At 40.8% G+C, this 21,028-nt stretch overlaps 1 protein-coding gene across 6 annotated transcripts in view; it reads right to left on the reverse strand.

Moving 5' to 3' along the window:
• Nucleotides 1-407: 407 nt before the first annotated feature.
• Nucleotides 408-21,028, reverse strand: part of sema5ba (sema domain, seven thrombospondin repeats (type 1 and type 1-like), transmembrane domain (TM) and short cytoplasmic domain, (semaphorin) 5Ba) — a 166,707-nt gene continuing 146,086 nt past the window's right edge. For 5 of the 6 annotated variants that reach the window (XM_044215757.1, XM_044215755.1, XM_044215756.1 and 2 more), the window contains 9 exons: nt 20,294-20,441; nt 19,796-20,021; nt 17,979-18,191; nt 12,759-12,929; nt 10,558-10,608; nt 9,902-10,039; nt 7,927-7,971; nt 7,027-7,232; nt 408-3,176 (listed from right to left, as the gene is read on the reverse strand). In XM_044215757.1, coding sequence (XP_044071692.1) covers nt 3,000-3,176; nt 7,027-7,232; nt 7,927-7,971; nt 9,902-10,039; nt 10,558-10,608; nt 12,759-12,929; nt 17,979-18,191; nt 19,796-20,021; nt 20,294-20,441 — 1,375 coding nt within the window. In that variant the 3' untranslated portion in view covers nt 408-2,999. The remainder of the gene's footprint in view (nt 3,177-7,026; nt 7,233-7,926; nt 7,972-9,901; nt 10,040-10,557; nt 10,609-12,758; nt 12,930-17,978; nt 18,192-19,795; nt 20,022-20,293; nt 20,442-21,028) is intronic. The other variant, XM_044215759.1, reaches the window with a different exon arrangement.

Raw genomic sequence — 21,028 nt, forward strand, 5'->3', positions numbered from 1 at the left:
CTTGGGCTGGTTGACAACCAAGCACACAACCAGGTGATCGGCTTCAGTGTGTGTAAGAGAGGGGAGTTTTAGGTTTTTTGAACTTTAAATAGCTTTTTGAACTTTAAATAGCAAAAAGCAAGAAAACTATGAGTGATGGCAAGAAGGTGGTATGTGGCTTAGATGGAGTAATGACTAAGAAGGAGAGTAGAGAGAAGTTGTCTTTGCGACTGAACTTTTTATACATCTTCACAAGATACTCTTTATAGACTTACAGTGGCATATACTTCATTGACTCCTGCACAGTTTAAGGATTTCTTCCACAGGCTACTGGCAGAGTGTAGGACAAATCACTGTTAAAGAAATATGTCACCACACACCCGATTCAATACATGAAATTAAGAGTTTCCTGGAGTGAACAGCCGATGTTGTGTTGGCATCAAGGTTTATTATCCTTTATAATGTACAATATACAAAAATATAGGGTACCAAAAAATTCACAGTGTCTAAAAGGCAGTGATTACAGTCTACATGACAGGTCTAACAGTACACCTGGTAAGTTGCATAGAAGGACACAGAGCCTCACATCGCAGGGGACAGAGCTCAACATTGACCAATCAGATGACTGGCTTTCAGACCAGGCCAATAGAGGCTTAGTTTAGATCAAAATGACTTCTTCTGAATTCCTTTTCTCCATTATATGTGACTATTTGCAGTCTATAATATTTGATACACTCATATTATCAGTGCTATGCAGAGTTATTTTCAGTCTGGATTCACATGTCTCTGGAAATTTGATGTTTGAGCAGCTGGGAAAGGTCATAAGCCACAGGCGGTCGGTCACATTGTGGAGCTCTGTCCCCAAACAAACCTCATGGTTGGTGTGTACTTAGCTGCTGCACTTTTTTTAAACAACTATAAGGCTTTTTTTTTTAAACAAACAGTGTTAGCTATACAATATACAGATACATTTACACGATCCTCTGCAGTGTCATTAAATGGGCTGCAGAAGGCTGTTGCTCCTATATACAGATAGAGCTCTCATCTCGTGCATGTACAGTAGCTGAACTGGAAAGCATTGCTGGGTTAGCATTCATCGATCAGGCAATAATAATAATAAAATATAGCTGTGAAAATGCCCTTTATAAACCAAGCTTTGACTATAAATAGTGTCCATTCCACCTCCGCAGGAACCAGAGGCGCGATGCTTTAACTTACAATGATTAACACCTCATACATGAAATATAGAAAAAACAGCAGAACGCCAAGAGTGTCAGCGATAGAATGTGGAAAAAAATGCACACACACACACACACACACACACACACACACACACAAAAATCGCCTGTACAGACCTCCTCGTAAATAGTCATATGTATGAAAACATTTACATTGTACAAAATACAGCAACCCCCTTTTGCTCATTCAGGCATACAGACACGCAGAGATGTGTTTGCATGTACGCACATCCACACACACATGCTCTCATTTTGACCTTCACACAGGCAAACTTCTAAGCAAGCATAATTTTGTTGTTTTTTTTTCTTTTCTTTTCAAGCAGGGCCAAATGGATGTTTTGTTATAGTCATTCTTTGTAAAAACCATATCAATAATTTTTTTATTGTTTTATCTTTGTGTTAACATTTAATGTATTGAAGATGCAACTTTCTGAAAAACCAAGAAAACAAAGGAATGTGTTCATTCAGTGAAGTGAAATTAGAGAAACAAGAATTAATAATCTATATCTTATTTAACAAAATATTTCCTTCTATGCTACGACTTGTCTGAGAATAAAACAAATATCTTAAAAAACAAACATTACAAAAAAGAACGTGCCAGTCTACTAGCTTATTCTACCATCATAGAAAACCCAATCCAGTTCTTCAGCACACTGGCCATATTTGATATGACCACCGAGCTATTAAGTACTCAGTAGAATCGATGCATCCATTGGAAATCAATTCCCTTTCAGAAGTCTTTCTTGTTCTTGGAAAAAAATAAAACAGAAGAAATAGAAAGAAAACTAATCTCGCCCCTGCCCTGAATTGCATACAGGCACCCAAGGCATTCCCAAAGCTTTATGTACAGTTCAGACCTCTTCCCACAATGCCCCTTGCTCAGACTTTATGAGTGAACATCCTTGTCCACAAAAGGCGTGTGACTCAGATCATAAGCAGATTTACAGAATATTTATCTCCAATTCAGGCTGATGTTTAGTGTTGTGACCGTCCAAAAACTTAATTGACTCTGGATTTCTTATCTTTTCTGGTATGTGAAATACCAATAATGGAGGGCATGCATTCGCCCCTAACAACCAAGCTGATATTGATCTCTAATTTATTTCATCATCGACTTCCTTGAGTTTTCTCTTTTGTTGTTGTTCTCTTGCTATGTGCTGTGTGGCAGGAACATAACAATATGCACCATTTGTTCTCAATAGCTTTTGTTGTCGAGAGACTCAAAGTTCATTACAGGCTGAGAATGTGGTTAGTAATGGAGAGGTGTGAAATGGTGATCCAGATCCAGAGAAATGCAATTGAAATTGAAACTTTTTTAATGTTCTGTTCACGTTCGTCTCCGGAATTGTGGATGCTCGACTCAGCACCTGCGCTGAGGTGTTCTGATCGTAATCTGTCTAAAGCCATCACTCGTCCTGCTAGAGTTTCCCACTAGGTCCCCACATGAAGCTCTGGGTTGACACTGCTATATCCAGTCAGGCCCTTACAATAACACACTCCCAGCTGGTTGCATAAGTCCCTGACTGCACCAGGACACAGGCCTCGTCATCCAAACCCACATCTCCTGATGGAAAGTTCCATAAACACTTTTAAAGACACAAACCCTACCATGCGGAAGAGACTACGGGAATGAGGAGAGGGGCGATGGCGAACAGAGGAACCTGCCCAAGCTCTGAGAATCATTTCAGGTCATGTGGGTTCAGTTATGTCACCATGGCATTGGGATGGTGTCCGTTTGGGGCTGTGGCAGGGGGGTTTGGAGAGCCAGTTGCGGGGCATGTCTCAGCTGTTGTTGCTGTGGTTGTAGGTCCTGCATGGCGAAGGAGAGGAGTTGGGCTGGTAGTCGTACTTGCCAAGCGCTGTGGGATAGTAGGTAGTGGTGTAGACGTTTGTCTGCTGGAGTGGCGTTGGGTAAAAGTTGGATCTTTCATCTGGCAGCAGGTTGTTCTTGTTCAGCGTCTGGAATGACAGCAGAGAAAAAAAAGGAGGAATTATTAAGCCTTCCACTTTTATAGCTTACAGAATCATATGTTTGATATTTAATGCCATATTACTGAATATTTTCAAAAAATGTACTTTCTTCTGACAAGAAGCATACATCTGTAGTGCAAAACAACATTTTTTGTTTCTAACTGAGTTTAAAAAAAAGTTTTTCTTGAAAGAACAGTTTGATAAATATGCTTTTGTCACCATGACATGACCAGGCAACCAGTGAAGACTCCAGGAAGTCACTTCTCCGAGACAAGAAATTGTTCAGCACATAACCATAAAACCACAAATTCATATTTTTACACTTCTGCTCACTTTCTAGTTTAAGATACATACACTCATTTCTAGAAATCCATTAAAGAAGTAGATTTTCATTGGAAAAAAATTGTTCTACACTGGAAGATTTTTTCAGTAATTTTCAGAATAACTTTGAGGACTCAATTCTAGACAGAATAGACTTGTTAAGATAAAGAATTTTTGTTTTTGCAGTGTGGACACCATGTTCTGTGTTTTCTGTAAGAGGTTGAAATAATATTAGTAAGTCTTACCCGCAGGTGAATAAAATACCTCCACTAGCCTCAAGGTTATAACTTGTGTGCTGTAATTGTATTCATAACCAAAGCAACCTAATTAAAAAAAAATATTTAGTTCATGTCAAGCATACTCAATACACTAATATATGAAATGACGGGAATTCACTGCAGCTCTCTTAAATAAAAACAGGTCTAAACCCCACATTTTATTCTAATGCAATTGCTGAGTCTCTGGTAAAAGCTGAACATAAGGTGAAACACTTTCCAGGGGAAGCATTAGACTAATGTAATCCATCTGAACAGCTCTGGGGACCGAAGCAGGAAGATAATCAGGTTAGAGTCGGTGAAATACACAACGCTGGGCATCATAAATTGGCCAGGAGGAGAGGGAACCTGCTGGATAAACAGTGCTGTAGTGGTACACAGTGACATGGGCTGCACATCCAGCAGAGTCTGGCCCCTTCTGGTCATTAAAGCTAATGAGTTCAGGCTCTCAGCACCATAATGGTGGTCAGCACTGCGTCCACACAGCAACAACAATAACAGCAATAAAAACAAGTGACAGGAGCCTGAAATTGTGGTTAGGTACCATGTTCCTGCCATGCTTTGGTAGGATCTTAGATACTGTGAAGATCAATCCCTGCTGGCACACATTAGCTGAAGTCAGACAAAGGCCATGTTCAGACCGAAAAAAACAAACAAAACAAATGCAGAGAGTGCCATTGAGAAGATTAAATGCAAGCAAGAAAGTCCATTTTGAATAATACATCCATAACCTGAGTGACTTTCATAAAGTTGGGGACCTCACACTTTGTACCTTTCCATCTTTCAATCTCCACACCTCCAGTTTTTTTTAGTCAGGCTTTCTGTCGAAAAGCAAATAAAGGTCACTCAAACAGCGTTGTCACTTCCTGATCCATTATGCCTGCCCCATATTCACCAAATGCAGTATGAGTTTAACATAATGTATAGCCCCACACAGACTCCAAACGGTGCTGTTGACTGTGGTGGGACTCCAGATAAAGTTAGATAGGGATTTTTTGGGGGGGCTGTATTAGTGAGTTACAAAATTGCCTTTTGGGTGGAAATGTTTTTTTGATGTATTACAACTTCATGTTTCCTAATAGTAAGCCAATGTGTTGGAATGAGTTTAATCAGCGGCTTACTGCTGCATGACGTAACATCCAGTTTTATTACCACAAAAACAAAGACAGCGAAGTTTGAGATGCGACAGCTGTGTTAGGCCTGATGGATTAGTGCCAACAGTAAATGTGATGTTGTCTCCTGATAGGCAAGTTTACCATGAGTCTGAAAGAGATGTAAAAATATCTTTGTAACAACATTTAATAATCTGAGCTACTCTGATCATTCAGAGAGGCAGCAGGGCAGGGAGACCTGTCCAGAATTTTCAAGGTAAGACGAATGCAGTTGCTGGTTTTGGAGGATGTAACTGAATATAACAAGATGAAATGAATCACTGTGCTGCTTCTGAAATGCGGAATATTATATTTTGGAGTATCAAGTTCAACTTGGGAAAATGACATGGGCAACAGTCATGAGACAAAAAGTGGTTGATGAAGGGCTGAAACCTCGATTCAAATTATTTGCGATAATAATCGAAGCTTCGTTTAATCCATATAACTATTTACAGTGCACTGTGTTTCGCACAGATGATTATTACTGTCGCACAACGCGCTTACGCTGTATGTGATCAGAGATGTTCAGAGAGTCTTTGGTGTGATTTGACAGCATGGATTACAAACAGGAGGAAGAGAGAGAAAATAGCAAGGGGTGCAGAGAAGCAACAGGCCAGAGAAATCGACAGAAAGTGTCCACAAAAACTCTATTTAGTGTGTCTATTGTAAAACTGAACTAGCCGACCGCAACAGCACGACGTCTCTGCTTCAGCATCTCAGCAGAAAGCATAACGTTACAGTCTCTGCACCCAGTCCACAGAGTGGACCCGACACAAGGTAGATGAAAGCTAGCAAAGAATGTAGGCTACGTTAATTATGGCTTTATGTAATGGTGGCTAGTTATGACGTCCATAAGTTGGCTAGGTTTTGCTCAAGAAAATAACCACAGAAAATAAAATGCTGCAGTCAATTTGTGAAAGCCTGAGCTTCATAATAATAAATAACATGATTATTTATTATTCTTATGATAGTCACAGTTCCTGTCCACGCGCTTCTGCCTCCTACAAATACCACAAAGAAGACAGTAAAGGCTTACGTTATGCCTGAGCTGAATTCAGGTTGAAACTTGTAGCCCTGAAACTTTTTAAAGCAGAATATGTTTGTTTTTGCATTTCAGAAAAAATGTTTCTTTAAAACCCAGAATGTAATATGGCACTTAAATGCACTAAATGGGTTTAGTTTTGACAGATAAAATTATTGTCTGCAATTTAAGCAATAAAAACGAAAACCAATTACTTAATTTTAAGAGACCTGTCTTATTTTCTCTTTTGCATATTTACTATTGCTCTTTAATAAAGAAAAAGTATTTCTTATCCGATTACTCGATTAATCAATGGAATAATCTGTAGAATACTCGATTACTAAAAAAATCGATAGCTACAGCCCTAGGTTGATGTCAGATCATCCAATTCTAATTTCTAATAATTCTAACTTAAATCAGTGATTTCGAGTTGCCCTAAAAAGTCTGATTGGAGCTTCCATGCCAACAAAAAATGAGATCAAACTCAACCCTTTGGTTCATTTATCTACAGGTGATTATTACAAGTATGCTTTAGCTCACTTTACAGAGACAGAAAAATCAATAATAATCACCAAGAGTTTAACTAATCAACAGAGAGCAAAACAATAGAAGTTGTAAAGAATGGGACATAAAATTGCACTAAAAGTCTACGAACCTCTGATGAAAATAGTCTTGACTTGCTGTACTGTGAATACACAGTAGACCGATAGCAATTGGAGGTCGAGGGCTGACTAATGCTTTAGCAAGCTAATGGGGCCCATTAATAAGGACATGGTTTGTGGGCAGGTAGAAAGGCTTTAAGCCTATAGGTTCTGTATAAGAGCAAGGAGGAATAAAAATGAACAGTAATTCATCTTCTATGGTTAGTGCTCTATTGAGATAAATTCATGAAAAAAGCTCTAAATAAAACATGAATCACATTCATTGCCCTTGAATCTTCAACATTTACATTGTGTGTGTTTATGCATAAGGGTGACACCAAGTAAATAGTACTTCTAGTTCCATTTGTATTACTTGTATCTACATAATATTTAAAAACGCAGCTACAGAGCCCTTTGATGATCACGCACCTTGAACTCCATGGGCGTGTACTTCTCATTCTTTGGCGTGGTGTTGCCCTTGTAGTTGAGGTGGTTCGGGGTGGTGGGGTGAATGACGGCAGATTCCTGCGAAGGCTTATGGAAACGTTGACAATAGACGTAGATCAGGAAGGACAGCAGCCCCGCCCCGAGGAAACAGGAAACACCAGTGGCGATTAAGTGGATGGAGGTGAATGCTGGGAAATTAAGAAGATATGTGGAGAGTTATCAAAGGCTCAACATACATTATCACATCCTATTTTGAAAAACTTTCTTTCCACAAACCTGGCTTTATATACATCCAAAATGTATCACAATTCTCATTCTGAATTAGAATAAGACATTTCAAATAGGCAGTAGAAAGGTGTCCGTTGGCCTAATGGTTAAGACACACACCCTATAACTGCAACATCCCCAGTTAAATTCGGCCTTTGTTGCTCCTTTGTTTATGCTGTTTGTTGTCTCATCTCCCTCCACCGGCATTTTTATCTATGTAAAAATTTTGTTTGATCTGTATTTTCAAGGACAGGAATGTGTACTTAGGTTTTGTCTTTTTTTTCTTCAGTAATTTTGAGGTTATGAAAAAAACTCATCAGTTTTGATGTGAGTCAGCCATTTCTTGGCACATTAAGCAAAACTGCTGTCTTGAATGTGTTTCAATTTGCAATTATCCAATAGTTGGACAACTTGTGGCCCATTCCAGGTACATCACAGTGTACATAATGTTTCTTCAAACTCCTGATTTTGCACAGACTGAAATAAACACAAACATGTAAATGTAACATATAATGCATGAAAACACACATCATGGACAGACATCTGTGGAAACATACAGGGCCAACCTTAACATGCACACAAAAACAAAGTGAAGGCAGCTGTTTATCCACTTACCTCCACAGTGTTGGTCCTTATCAAAACCAGATGCAGGGAGAATGACTGCAGAGAGGAGAGGAACACAGGGTCAGACACACATGCATGCACATACACATGCAAGAACACACACAGCACACACACTCTCCCTGGAGAAACAGCCTTCAGAACACAACAACCACCGACTAACATCAGGGGAGTTGACACATGCAGAAACAAAAACAGTGAATGAGAAATTGATATGTTGTTTAAAATGTTGTGCAAGCGGTCCATTGAGAGTTTTTTTGCATCAGTGAATTCCAAAATTTCTAGAGAAAAATGGACTGTTGAGTGAAAAAACAGCTCTGCTTTGTCAGATTGAATCTCTCTAGTTGCTGTTAGAGACACTTGACAGCGGGACAGTAATTTACAGCTACAACGTGACCTGTCCCCCACAAATCCTAGAAGGAAAGAAGAAAGGAGCAGGGAGAGTTGATCTGTGTGTGAGCAGATTTAATTGCAATGCCACATCTCCTGATTAATTTTTTGGCCTAATTTTTCAGCTTCCTCACAGCCGCCTCCTCTCTGCGAGTGACCTTAACAAATCCATCCATGGCCTCATTGAAATTTGCAATAAAATTAGATGTGATTTGGTGTTGTGACAACCCATTAATATTAATCGCCTTCGTCTGGACTCATTAGGGATTCTGAGCGTGGAGAGGCCTTCACCGGCAGGCCATGAAAGATCATTTCAGGAGAAACTTTCTGAGGCTGTCATCAGCATAACAAGGTGCACTAAGGCCAACAGGGTCAACCGCTAACTTGCTGGATTCACATGGACTTAATTATGGTTAATTAACAGAAGCAGATAAGTTTAGTGCATGAAAAAGACGTCTGCTACACACAGACAAATAAGGCATGTTTGTGTGTATGGACATGTTTGTGAATGAGAAAGGTGAGGATGATGACTGATGATGCTGAATGACTATGATACTGTGTACATACAGTATGTGACAATGACAGACGAGCTGTGTCCCCGAATCACAAGCTGCTGCTTTCAAATGATGCTGCCAAAGAAGATCTGGCCTAAAGGATTGTGGGCTGAATCTGAAGCTCCCCCCAAAATTAGATTGTCTGACCTCGCAGAGACCAAAGCCAACAGTGTGTTTGGGTAAACCTCATCAACCCTCAAATGGATGACAAAGCAAAAAAAAAGTTTGATGATAATCGGAAGTAGTTTATGTTTACTTCTTGTTTTAATTCCTTTGCACAATTTAAACATCATAGTAAAAACTAGTGCTGCAATTATTAGTCAATAAATTAATTTGTAAATCGTAGGGCTGGGTGATAAATCAATATTGTTTCTTAACTTTCACTTTATATTGTGATGATATGATCTTATTGTATTATTATTCTACAAATTTCTGTTGTCAAATGTAATGATTCTGAGTAAGGCGAGATTAAAAACAAACAATTTGTTGCTTAAGTTTTTGTTTGACTGAAGTGTTTGGTCACTGGTGCATTTGCATACATTTGGCATATCATGATTGTTAAGTGAATATTTTCAGACAAAACAAAGCAACTTAAAAGACATCATTTTGGGCTCTGGGAACTTGTGATTGACAGTTTTATTGGATGGACAACTGGCATATAATAGGTGTGTTATTTGCCAGTTACTGATGTTTTTCAAAATGTCAGAGCAGGTGGACATTTCTTTTTGTTTTTTTTACAATTTACTTGTGCTGTCAACCCCGACAATACAGGCTCACAAGTTTCTATTTGAAGGCATTGCAGTTTTTCCTGACAAAGGCAACCCAAAAGCATGACAAAACAAATGAAAAGCTTGCAGTGTATTCTGGGATATTCAGGGCTGCAAAGGAAGCAGGTTGTTTCCTCATAATTCTGGCAAAAGGACGTCGCACTCAAGGAACCTTTGAACGGCCCACCTTGACCTGTTATGACGAGTTTGAAGGAGGCTGCGCAGGTACAGTGTGTATCTGAGAGCTGACTGACTCACCAGGTATTTCATTGCAGTCTCTGCGCTGAGTGTTGTTCCCCACACAGGGGGTGTTGCCCTGAGCACCACACACCCGACTCCTCATCTGCAAGCCTGAATCATCACAGGCTGACCACAGCGACCAGGCCATCCAGCCACCTAAACACAGAAAGAAGAACAATCAATACAAACACAAGGCCACATCAAACTCAGACGGCCTGGAAACCAATGCGCCCACCAAAGCTGTCACCACCCACAACACATAACCTTCCCGGCCAGCCAAACATCAAAAAGTGTTTGTGATGTAAACAGGATTGGAAGAGTCCACCCGTGGAGAGTTTGTTTAGTGCATAGTGGAGATGTTTGTCTCCTGAGCCAAGCTTTAGTGCCGTTTCCCCGCAGCAGGCGACTGAGCAGTAAACAAAGGCTCCTACCCAAGAGGAAAGAGAAAATTCCCAACTCTCAGCTCCTCCCTTTGAACCATGCACTTGCTGCACTCTTTCACCATGTATTTAAAAGCACCAGAGTGGAGGGGGCACAGGCTACTGCAATGAAAGGCTGATGAAAAAGCTGGTTTGTTATTCGGGGTGCTCTCAAGTGTGCAGTTTTGGCAGAGAGGGCCTGAGTAGAGGCAGAGGACAGGCCTCTTTCACCTTTCCTATCAGTCTGGTGCTCACCGACAGGCTGCTCAGTCTCCACCATCTGCTCCCTTCTTGCTGCACAACCATCTAGACACACAAAACACACCGACCACCTCAAACATGTTTAATAACCGTGCATCACTACAGCCCACTTTAATTGCTTCATTTATTCCCATTTATTTTTGTCACCTGGACGACCTGCGTGATTGTATTGTTGAGTCAGAAGGAACACCATTAGGCCTGAGGCTCCTCGTTAGTATTCTGTTCAGACAATCCTTCCTGCTGTCCTCCATTACTGGTGGAGACTTTAATCAAATGACCTGTGACAGGGGCATCAAATATCCCTGTGACTGACAGCCAGCTTGCCTCTAATTATGCATGCAGAAAGACGGCGGCACCAGGAGGACCCCGATAGATGACTGATGTTGTGCCTGTCAATAAATGAACGGACGAAGAGATGGATCGGGGTTGAAGAGATTGTTAGCAGACAGTCGATCGGCACAGGCCTAATGGGACATGTTGGTCCACGTCAAACAGAAAAACATTAACCTGATAAAGGAGGCTGATTAGCATCTCGGCAAAGAGAGAAAAAAAGGCAAAAAGCCATTTACCTTTCTTTGTCTGTAATTACTAAGGAGGCTGACTGTAAGCATTACTCTCCCTGTGAATGACAGTTAAGCTGATTGAAAATGAAAAGCAGCTGAGGAAAATGTCAGTTAAGGGGAAACAACTATTAAATTCAGGAAGAAATCATCTGCACCACAACACATCACTGTACACACACGCGCGGACACACACATTTTTAAACACATACATGATCACCCCATACAATATTTGTCCAGGCCATTTTTGTTTTCCAGCAAAATGCATAAAGAAAAGATGAAAATCACATTGTGGTGACAAAATGTTGAAGGCTGTTTGATATTAAACTCTAGAATCAGAGTCAGGGTGATTATGAGTTCTGATGCTGGACTTTTTTTCTCCTCCTGGATTAGGAGGCAGATCTCATGAATATTTCAGTGTCCTTGTGGGAGCAGAATGGGAGTAGAGGGGGGGACACAGAGGGTGTTGTTATACATCTCATCATCACATGGTGTGAGACTGGGGGAAGCAAGGCTAACCTCGAAATCAAAGAAAAAAACACCATTAGAACACCTAATTTTATTGCACCCCAACTTTGTTTTGCAAATGACTAAAAAAACAACCCCCCCACCCCCACCACCACCACCACAATGGAGGTAAAAGAAATTACAATTTACAAAATTTGCTCACAGCATCGAAATGTTACATTTTAAAAAATTCTGCAGCAACATGTCTTTCCAGCTCTTACACTAGATAGCCCACACAGCACTTAGCAGTCAGTAGTTTTCTTTAAGTTTGCTTTTGGACTCTGTGGTTTACCAAGAGATGGGGGACTCAAACTTTTTACAGTTATTAAAGGTCCACATATGACTTTTAAGGTCATAGGTCTGGAACAATGCCAAGTTCACAACAGGTGCATAGGAAAGTTAAATAATGTGAAAGAAAAAGCACTGGAGGAGGATGGACCATCAGGCATCCTTGACAAAGTTCCATGACTGAAACACGATTGGTGGAGGCAGAAATATGAATGAAATGAATATCCTGAAACCTTGGCAAATAAAACTGCATGGCTAAATACCGCTAGAGGAGAGTGAGTGATGGTTTTTTCATAATTTGGGTAAACTGATTCTTAAATGTTACCCTGTTTTGCACTAATAAACAAAACTTCTGTAATTGTTGTTTTAATTAATCATTTTTTTGTTCAAAAACTTGGCAGGATCCAGAAAGTTAGACATACACTTGATACTTAATTTGTTTGCTTTTTAGTACCAGTATCAAACATGCATTCTACATACACAAGCAATCAAAACTCCAGACGCATTATGTAAGACTTCCATATGTTCAGTGCAACAACACAAGTGGATCTCTTTTAAAACCTTTCCAGAGAGGTTGCCATGGCGCTCAGTGCTCCAGCAGCACAGCAGGCAACGACACGGTGGGAGGACGGGTTGTTTTCTCAGCATGACTCTGTTTATTTTTTCATATATCTAAGACCTGGTTTATTCATTAGGAAAAGATGAAAGAAGCAATTTAGCAAAGGGGATGACACAGAAATGAAATGATGTGGGAGATGATTGCCTGCCTGGAGGTGTGATGAAAGGACCCCAAGCAGTGGTGGCATGACAGAGTTAGATTTTTAATTTATGTGACCTTACCATCGCAAGTGTGTGTGTTACACAGGGCCTCTTCAGTGTGTAGTCCTATGCAGATGTCCCCTCCATTGGCGGGCGCAGGGCTGTTACAGGAGCGTGTGCGTTGGTAGTGACCGCCGCCGCAACCCACTGAGCACTGAGACCAGGATGACCAGCAGGACCATGCACCTTTTACTGTAGTACACACACACACACACACACACACACACACACACACCTCCTCTGTTAATATGATAAGACACACACTAATCCAAACTATCCTGGCTACAAATTAAGACTAATCTTCTTAGTGGTATACTATCAGGAAAAACATTTTCTGAAGTAAGCCTGGATTCATTTGGGCTCAGTTTGAATACCACAAACAGAACTGCAAGCATCGAACCAGAAATGCCTACATATCTGTTCCTAAACCTAACAAAAACTATCTGAAAGACGTAATTCTATAGAGATTGGAATCTGTGACCAATTAACATCTAATCTATTACAAATACAAAGTGCAACGTTAGGTTAATACTTTATACTTTATAGTTTAATGTCAATCTGCTACCAATTTACATCAGATCTATTACAAGTTCAAAGTGCAAGGAAATGCAATCTAATGTAAATGTCAAGCTTTACAATCATCATGTTGGGCTTATTTTATTTATTTCTGGATGATGTCTTGATATAATCCTACTTTTACCATATTTTGCATTCCTCTGGTCCACTTTATTTTTTTTTATATTTTATTGATGTGCTTATGTGTAACTGTTAATGTAGTATGTAGTAACAGTTGTTACCGTTAATGAAACAACTGTGGACTTGTGACTTGACTGCTGTGATGCTTGACTCCCTATAGACTTGACAAGACTTTGTTTTATTAGCAATCCCAGAACAAACAAGAAACAGCAGCAGGCAGGTCTTTCACAGGCACTCATCTTTAATATTTAAATATTTGCCCAATTGAAAAGACTCAGCTATGTAAAAAGCACTATTAATACAAATGACATGTCAGTTTAATGGTCAGTATTAGAGACTTGCATCTCAACTTGCAATTTGCAAATGAAGACGTGTGTCATGACTTGACTTTGAAAGACTTGGACCTGCTCTAAAAACCCCAGCTCTGTTAGTTTATTTTTGTTCTGTATTATTTGTGTGCATTTATGGACGCCAGGGGCCGGTTGCACCAGCTGGATGTACATCAAGGATGCAAGTAAAATGTGTTCTAACACTGACGCAGAATTTATACCATATGCAGATCATAAGACTAGATGTAGCTAAGCTTAAAGGCCCTTTCAGACACAATGCGATTTGAGCTGCGCTCCTTGCTGGGTTCAGCACACAGTTTTAAAAACTTCTAGTGGGACTACGTCATTTTTTTGTTGCCAGCAACGAAGATGCATCTGTCCCGTGCCATATAACATAACCATATAACAAACCTAAGCTATGTTTATCATATAGGCCACACATATTGCCTACCTACAAGCTACCTATTAAAAACACACCTGATATTCAGACACACACAATATTAGCGTATCCTCCATTTTGCCTTCCATGCCTGGCTGGCTGCCTCGTTTCTATTGGCCACGCGGGTATTCATCATTGGGCGTGAGCTCACCGAGCTGCGCACGCACGCACTTTGCTCTACACAGCAAAAAGCCTCCGGGGCGCGGCACAAGCCATAGGAAATAATGGGTTGCAGAGCGCAGTGGTGCCGTTGTCGTGTTGTGTCTGGAAGGGCCATAGCATAGGCTATACCCAACCTGTTGGAGCCCAGCTGGTGGAGCTGGCCTCAGGAAGACTAGCAACCACATTAGTGAAGAATAATGGAGGTCCTACAAACAATAAACACATTCTGTCTGTTCATTCATAGATTTTTCTTTGTCTTACTTTTTCATGTGCAATGTGATTTGTTATTATTCATATTACCGGTTTAAACATTTTCAATTAAGTTTTGTTAGTGATAGGCCGATTATCTGGTATTTTGAGATAATTCGCATTGGCCGATGCCCACGCTCATAAGGCTGATAAACCAAAAATATCTGCAGACACATCTGCAGGCAGCTGCTGTAGAACGATGTTAGCGCTCCCCCTTGTGAGTTTTGGGATAGTGATGAAAAAGTTAGTTTCGTGCCCTGTACTACAACTCTCATGCAGCCTGCTATAAATATTTGCCTAAATTTCCTCAATCACCATTGTCTTTTCTAAATGTTAACACGTTTCTCCCATCCTTGACAGCAAATATAATTTTAAACTGTTACTGGCTAGCATTAAATATATATTATGTTACAATGTATCGAATAATGTAATTGAATGACTGTACCCCACTCGCCCTTAAATACCAGTCACGTTCTGAATTCTACAGCATAACCCAATGTATTTTTCTATTTCATTAATAAATCTAAAACAATGTTACTAAGATAACCATGTATGTTAGATTGTAAAGTGCATGGAATAATGGAATTACACATGACTTTTTTGTTTTGATATCGGCATTATATATCGGCATTGGCCATTGGAAAACCCATATCGGTCGACCACTAATTTGTGTCTTACTCGGCCCTACTGTTGCACACACTACATACATGCTTTATTTCATATATTTTCCCACTTTCTATGTTTTACTGTTGTAATAAATGTCTATTTAGGGTGTTGCTCTCTTCCTCATCATATCCTACTTTGTCTTTGCTTTATCTTATGTTACTGTTTTATCGGATCTAATCAGAAGAGCGTGACTGACTAATTGACTGGCTGGTTGACTGGCTGATGTCCGTCTGGCTGACGGAGAGAGGTGGCGTTGCCAGGTAACATCATAGTGCTGCAGAAAACTCCATTAGCTGAGTGGATTAGTGTGGCACTGAAAGTGAAGCAGACTGTGACCACTTAACTCTGACTAGCTCTCACAGCCAGCCACTGCTCCGCCTGACTGAGTCTCTGACTAACTGGCTGTTTACCTGGCTGAGTGTCTGACTCACTGAATTACTGAACAACCCACCGACTAGCTGACTGACATAGTGTTTTTATGACTCTCTTACTGTCTGCCTCTCCTCCTGTGTGGCTGACTTGCTGTGTTCAAGTTCAGAAATCAAAAAATGGGAAACGTGCCATTCCCGACCTCCACATGTTTGTTTGGCTTCTCACGAACACAGGGAACTTTAATTTTAATTGGATAAACCAAATGCATTGGCAGAGCCGTAGACTTGAGACTTTGGCTTGAGTCACAATAATTTCAACCTGATAAAATTCAGGAACAGTACAAATTAAAGACAGCAGGCAGGTCTTTCATAACCATACACCTTACATACTTACTTAGACCTTAAAGACTTGAGACTTGACTCAAGACTAGTTTTGACAAAACTTGAGACTTAACTTGGACTTATCTCAAATAACTTGAGACATGACTTGGACTGACTTGGGACTTGGACTTGTCTCGACTGGCCTGAGACTTGACTTGAACTTGACCCTTATTGACTTGGACTTGATTTGGATTTGGACAGAGGCTTGACTTTGATTGAACTGAGACTTGGCTTGGAATGACTTGAGATGTTACTTTGACTTATCTTGAATGAATCGATCCATTAGGCTTGACTTAGAGTGACCTGAACTTTCTGACCTGAGACTTGACTTGGACTTGCTTGAAAAGATTTAAATACAACTCTGTATTAAGCTGTATTTTGCTAATGAAGACTTGACAGCTGACTTTAGGCTGGCTTTGATGATACTTCAGACTGGACTTGGACTAGCAGTCAACTTGAGAGGTGACTTGAACTTACAAATAGCTCTGTGGTATAGTGATTGATTAAAAACATGCCATGTTGAATATTGAATTAATAATTATTTGAAATGCCTTCAATCTTTTAAAAGCTGTATGTTTACTCTTGTCTGCAGGGACAGACATGTTCATTAGACATCATGCCAGGAACTGGGGTTTCAGAATACAAATGTAACTCAAAAGGACTGTTTTTCAGGTCAGAAGTTCTCATAATGAAACTCATAATTGAACTCAGGTTAACTGTGACTTACCGACTGACTCAATGACTGCCTGCCATGTCTCTCTCACACTCACACACACACACACCTCTGCTTCCACTATTCATTTCAATCTCCCCAGCAATCTATATTGCCTCCATCCTTCTCTCTAATCTCATCATCAATTACTATTTTGCACTCATTCTCTCTTTTGTCACTGGCCTTGTCCTTCTCACCCGTGTGTCTACACGGGACAGGCACACTGAGACCAGCTGTACACGTGACATTCATGGCAAAAGGCTTCCTGATTGGCTACCTCCCACTGGGAGGTAACCAAGGCCGCCTCTCCTCGGCTTCCTTAGGTTACATGTGACAGTTGCTAAGCTAACCGCTAAGGATTCCACCTGAATACCAACAACTAACATTTATATACGCTACAGAAATTTGATCAGCTTTCCACCAACCAATCATAAATCATTAATTCATAAGGTACCTGTCATGAATAATTAAGGCGAGCTCTTAAGAGGAGTTCAGACCTTTTTCTAATGCCAGCCATATGTGTGTGTGTGTGTGTGCACGCGCGTGCACATGAACAGTATATGCTTGTCCTCAGTCTGGTTTAATAAGTGTAGCCTGTCAGTGCATCAGTCTGTGGTCAGCAGAGTTCTAGGTCAGCTGATTATGGTTTGATGAGGAGTTTGAAATAGATAATTTCATTTGTCCAAGGACTGTCCCTGCACTGCTGCAGCTGCTGGTAACCATTAGCTAATGAAGCTAATGATCCACTCAGCAGTATTTTACTACCACCATTGACCTCTCTCTGTCTCCATCTCTGTCTCTCAGTGAGCATGTCTTTTCTTTATGAACCCATAATATACTGAAGAAGTTAGAGAAAGGCCAATAGCTGCACTCTATTTGAGTGTTTGTAACTTCCTGCATTCAAGTTGTATTGGAGAGACTGTTGGAACTACTTGATGGTAAAAAAAACAGCACATGAAGTGTTCATATCTTCAAACTCATTTGAAGCTGTCAACTGTCATTATTGAAGTTCTCTGCAGACTCTGGTTGATCAGATTGTTCTCATATCCAGCAGCACCAGATGTGCACTTTTAGTTTAAAAAAATATTTTTTTTTATCTTGTCAATTTATTGCTTGTGATCTAAAAATGCCTTATTTGGTGAAAATCATCAAAATGAAAGTTCCCAATTAGTGTTTGTAAGTAAGCATGAATGCAATCAGTCATGTAGACATGGTTTTTGGTGTGTGTTCACTCACCAGGACATGCCTGGACGTTACAGTCCTGGTAATCCACAGGCGAGCCACGGCATGCAACGGGGGCGCTCTTCCCCTCTGGTCCGGCACAGGATCGCCAACGGGTGCGGTAGCCTTTGGCACAACTCTGTGAGCAAGTCGACCAGGTCTCCCATGACGACCAGCCGGCGCCTGCCACTCTTACCACTGGTGTCTTCAAGAGCTCCTCGACAAGGGCTACAGAGAGAAGAGTCAGCAAGTAAAAAGGGGAAAAAAAACAAACAGTTCCAGGTTAGATTAAAGTCAGAAATATATGCAGTGCTGTCAGATTGAGAGTTTAAAGAATTTAAAGAGAAAGATGAAGCATGCAGATTGTTTGAGTGTAAGTCACAGTGTATATGACTTTGCCAGCAGGCATATTTCTCTGTCTGTACTTCTCTCAAACTCGATCTGTGTCTCTCATGCATCCCACAGTTCCCTGCTGTCGGTGTTTCATCTGTTTGTCAGAGTCGATGCGGCCCCCCAGGAGGCTGACAGGCGGAGACAGGTAATCGATTCAGGAGAAGGGGGCATGAAAAAGCCACCAGTGGAGAGCAGTGGACTGTGACCCTGTGCAGCTCTCTCTGTGTCAGTGTGTATGTGGGAGTTCTGGACTGTGACCCTGTCACTAACAGCATGTAGGGGAGCTAACAGGTCTAACAGGAGGACCCTTTCAACATGTCACGCTCTTACTGGGAGAAATCTTAGCACGCTGCTGCCTTCTCACTGTGTACATGCAGGAGTGAGTATTTTTGTGTGTGGTAACTGTGCAGTACTGTATGTGTCTCTGTGTACACATAGATACAGATAACAGATTATTATCCTATTGACATTTTCCCACACATACACACAAAAAAAAATCTGCTCAGACTTTGCCTTTTGATTCTCTGCACATTTTCTTTTCTATTGACTTCCACTTAAAACTCAGTTAATTATAGTTTAAGGAAAAATTTACACAGAATTAACATTATTATTTATTCCCATATATATTAATTCAGACAGCTGTGTCCCTTAGGTGGAAATTGAAGCATTAAACTGGAACTGACGATGTCGTCAAGTGACTTTCACTTTGTTAGTTTATTTATAGTGCAGCATCACCCCAAGGAGTCTCTGCACAGATTACAGAATGAATAAAAACATCAGGAGGGATCATAGCACAGAGAAAAGAAATGGGTTTTGAGCCTCCATTTGATAATGTGAGAGCACACCTGAACAGGTTCTTCAACAGGCCCAGGGTCCAAAGGGGTCAAAGCCTCTGTGTGAAGTAACTTGTTAAGATTTCTCGTTGCAAAGTGAAAGGAGAAAAACGTTCTACTGAAAAACCATTCATTTGGATGTTGTCACAAGACAGAAGCCATTGCAAGACCTTTAAAGGGAGTGTTTATCCCCTCAGGAAGATATTTACGTTTAGTTCAGTTTAGGTTCAGTATTGACACCATGCAATATGGGCTCTGTAAGTCTGCCAAAAGAAATCTTGATTAATTCTATAAATGTGTGGTCACTTGACTTGTGTTGGGGGCCCTTTAAAGGGTGTATGATGAGGGGCCCATCATTTAATAGCAATTAATTAATTTATGTTGGATTTTCCAAAGATGTGAGCAAGGGGCAGCAGGTATTAATTTAACTTTTGGTGTTAATCTCTTTACATTGAATTAGTTACTGTTTTATGTGTCAGTTTTATGTTACTTGGAACTCTTAGATATCATGCCAATTCTCTTTTATGGTAGGTTTTCACTTGAATGTAGAACTGTTATTTACCCACATCCAGAGACCTAACTGTATCTGTCAGCAGGTTAACTTACTATCTGTCTCGCAGGCTGCAGTACCATCGTTGGGACAGAAGCGCGTCTCCACCTTCCTGCGTCCGATCTGCAGCTCATGGGGATCAGACAGGTGGGCCCGGCACATGTAGCGCATCCTCTGCTCCTGACGAGCACCGCCCTGAGTCACATTGACAGGCATCCAGGGGGTCCAAGGTGTGTTCCTCTTTACCTCGGGACATGCCTCCAGGTTACAGGCCTTGTACTCCTAAATGTAAAGGTGGCAGAAGTCAGGGGCGCAGTGGGGTAAGTTTTCATAATTTAAAAGAAGACTAAATGTGTAATGCCCTGCTAGGAGATTCTAGGGGCTGCAATGTTCATTACACCCCACATCACCAGTTTCTGATAAAAAGAACAATGTGCTCATTATTTTGCTAACTAGCAGTGTTTGTCCTCAGGGTGGTACTTGAGAAAAGGCCATGGGGTTATTAAAATAAGTTTATTTGTGTGTGTGTGTGTGTGTGTGTGTGTGTTTCCTACCAGTGCACATCCTGGGCAGCTGTTGCCATTCTCACAGGTGCGGACCCTGGAGTGGACACCTCCCCCGCACTCGGTGCTGCACTTGGTCCAGGAGCCCCACGGGGACCAGAAGATAGGCTGAGGACAGGACACCCCTTCATTGCAGAACCTGTGGAGATGACAGGGGTGGGAGAAGAGGTGGGGAATTTTAAGAGGAATGATTGTAACAAAAAACCCAGTAGCAGTGAGAGCTGCGGACTTGAGACTTAGACTGGAGTCTGACTTAAGAAATGATGAATTGAGACTTGACTTACCTTAGACTTGATTGCTTAAAGATTTTTTGAAAGCAAAAACATTCAAGTCTCAAGTTTTGACTTTGTCGAAAAGCACAAAACAATAAAAACTATTACATTATTGACATTATTGGTCATTTGTTCACTTAAGTGACCTGGCTTACGTTTTCCTGATGTGACATGACATGAACATGAAAACGTCTAGGGAGCACGGTGGATGGTTGGACGCACAAATGTCAAACTTTGACACCAGAGACTGCAATGGTTTCTTTTAACCATGACCACAACATTAACCAAGTTGTTTTACATGCTGCTTGTCCTGCTGATAGTGGTGTCAGATGAGAAAACGCTTGAATGACTTATATGATAACACTTGCATGAAGACAATGACAAACAACCTATTTTGTTGTTTAGATTAATCTAGTTGGACAGGAGACTCACTTTGACCTTCACCAAAAGACCT

The sequence above is a fragment of the Siniperca chuatsi genome, linkage group LG12 (genome assembly GCF_020085105.1).
Source record: "Siniperca chuatsi isolate FFG_IHB_CAS linkage group LG12, ASM2008510v1, whole genome shotgun sequence".
Classification (NCBI taxonomy): Eukaryota; Metazoa; Chordata; class Actinopteri; order Centrarchiformes; family Sinipercidae; genus Siniperca; species Siniperca chuatsi.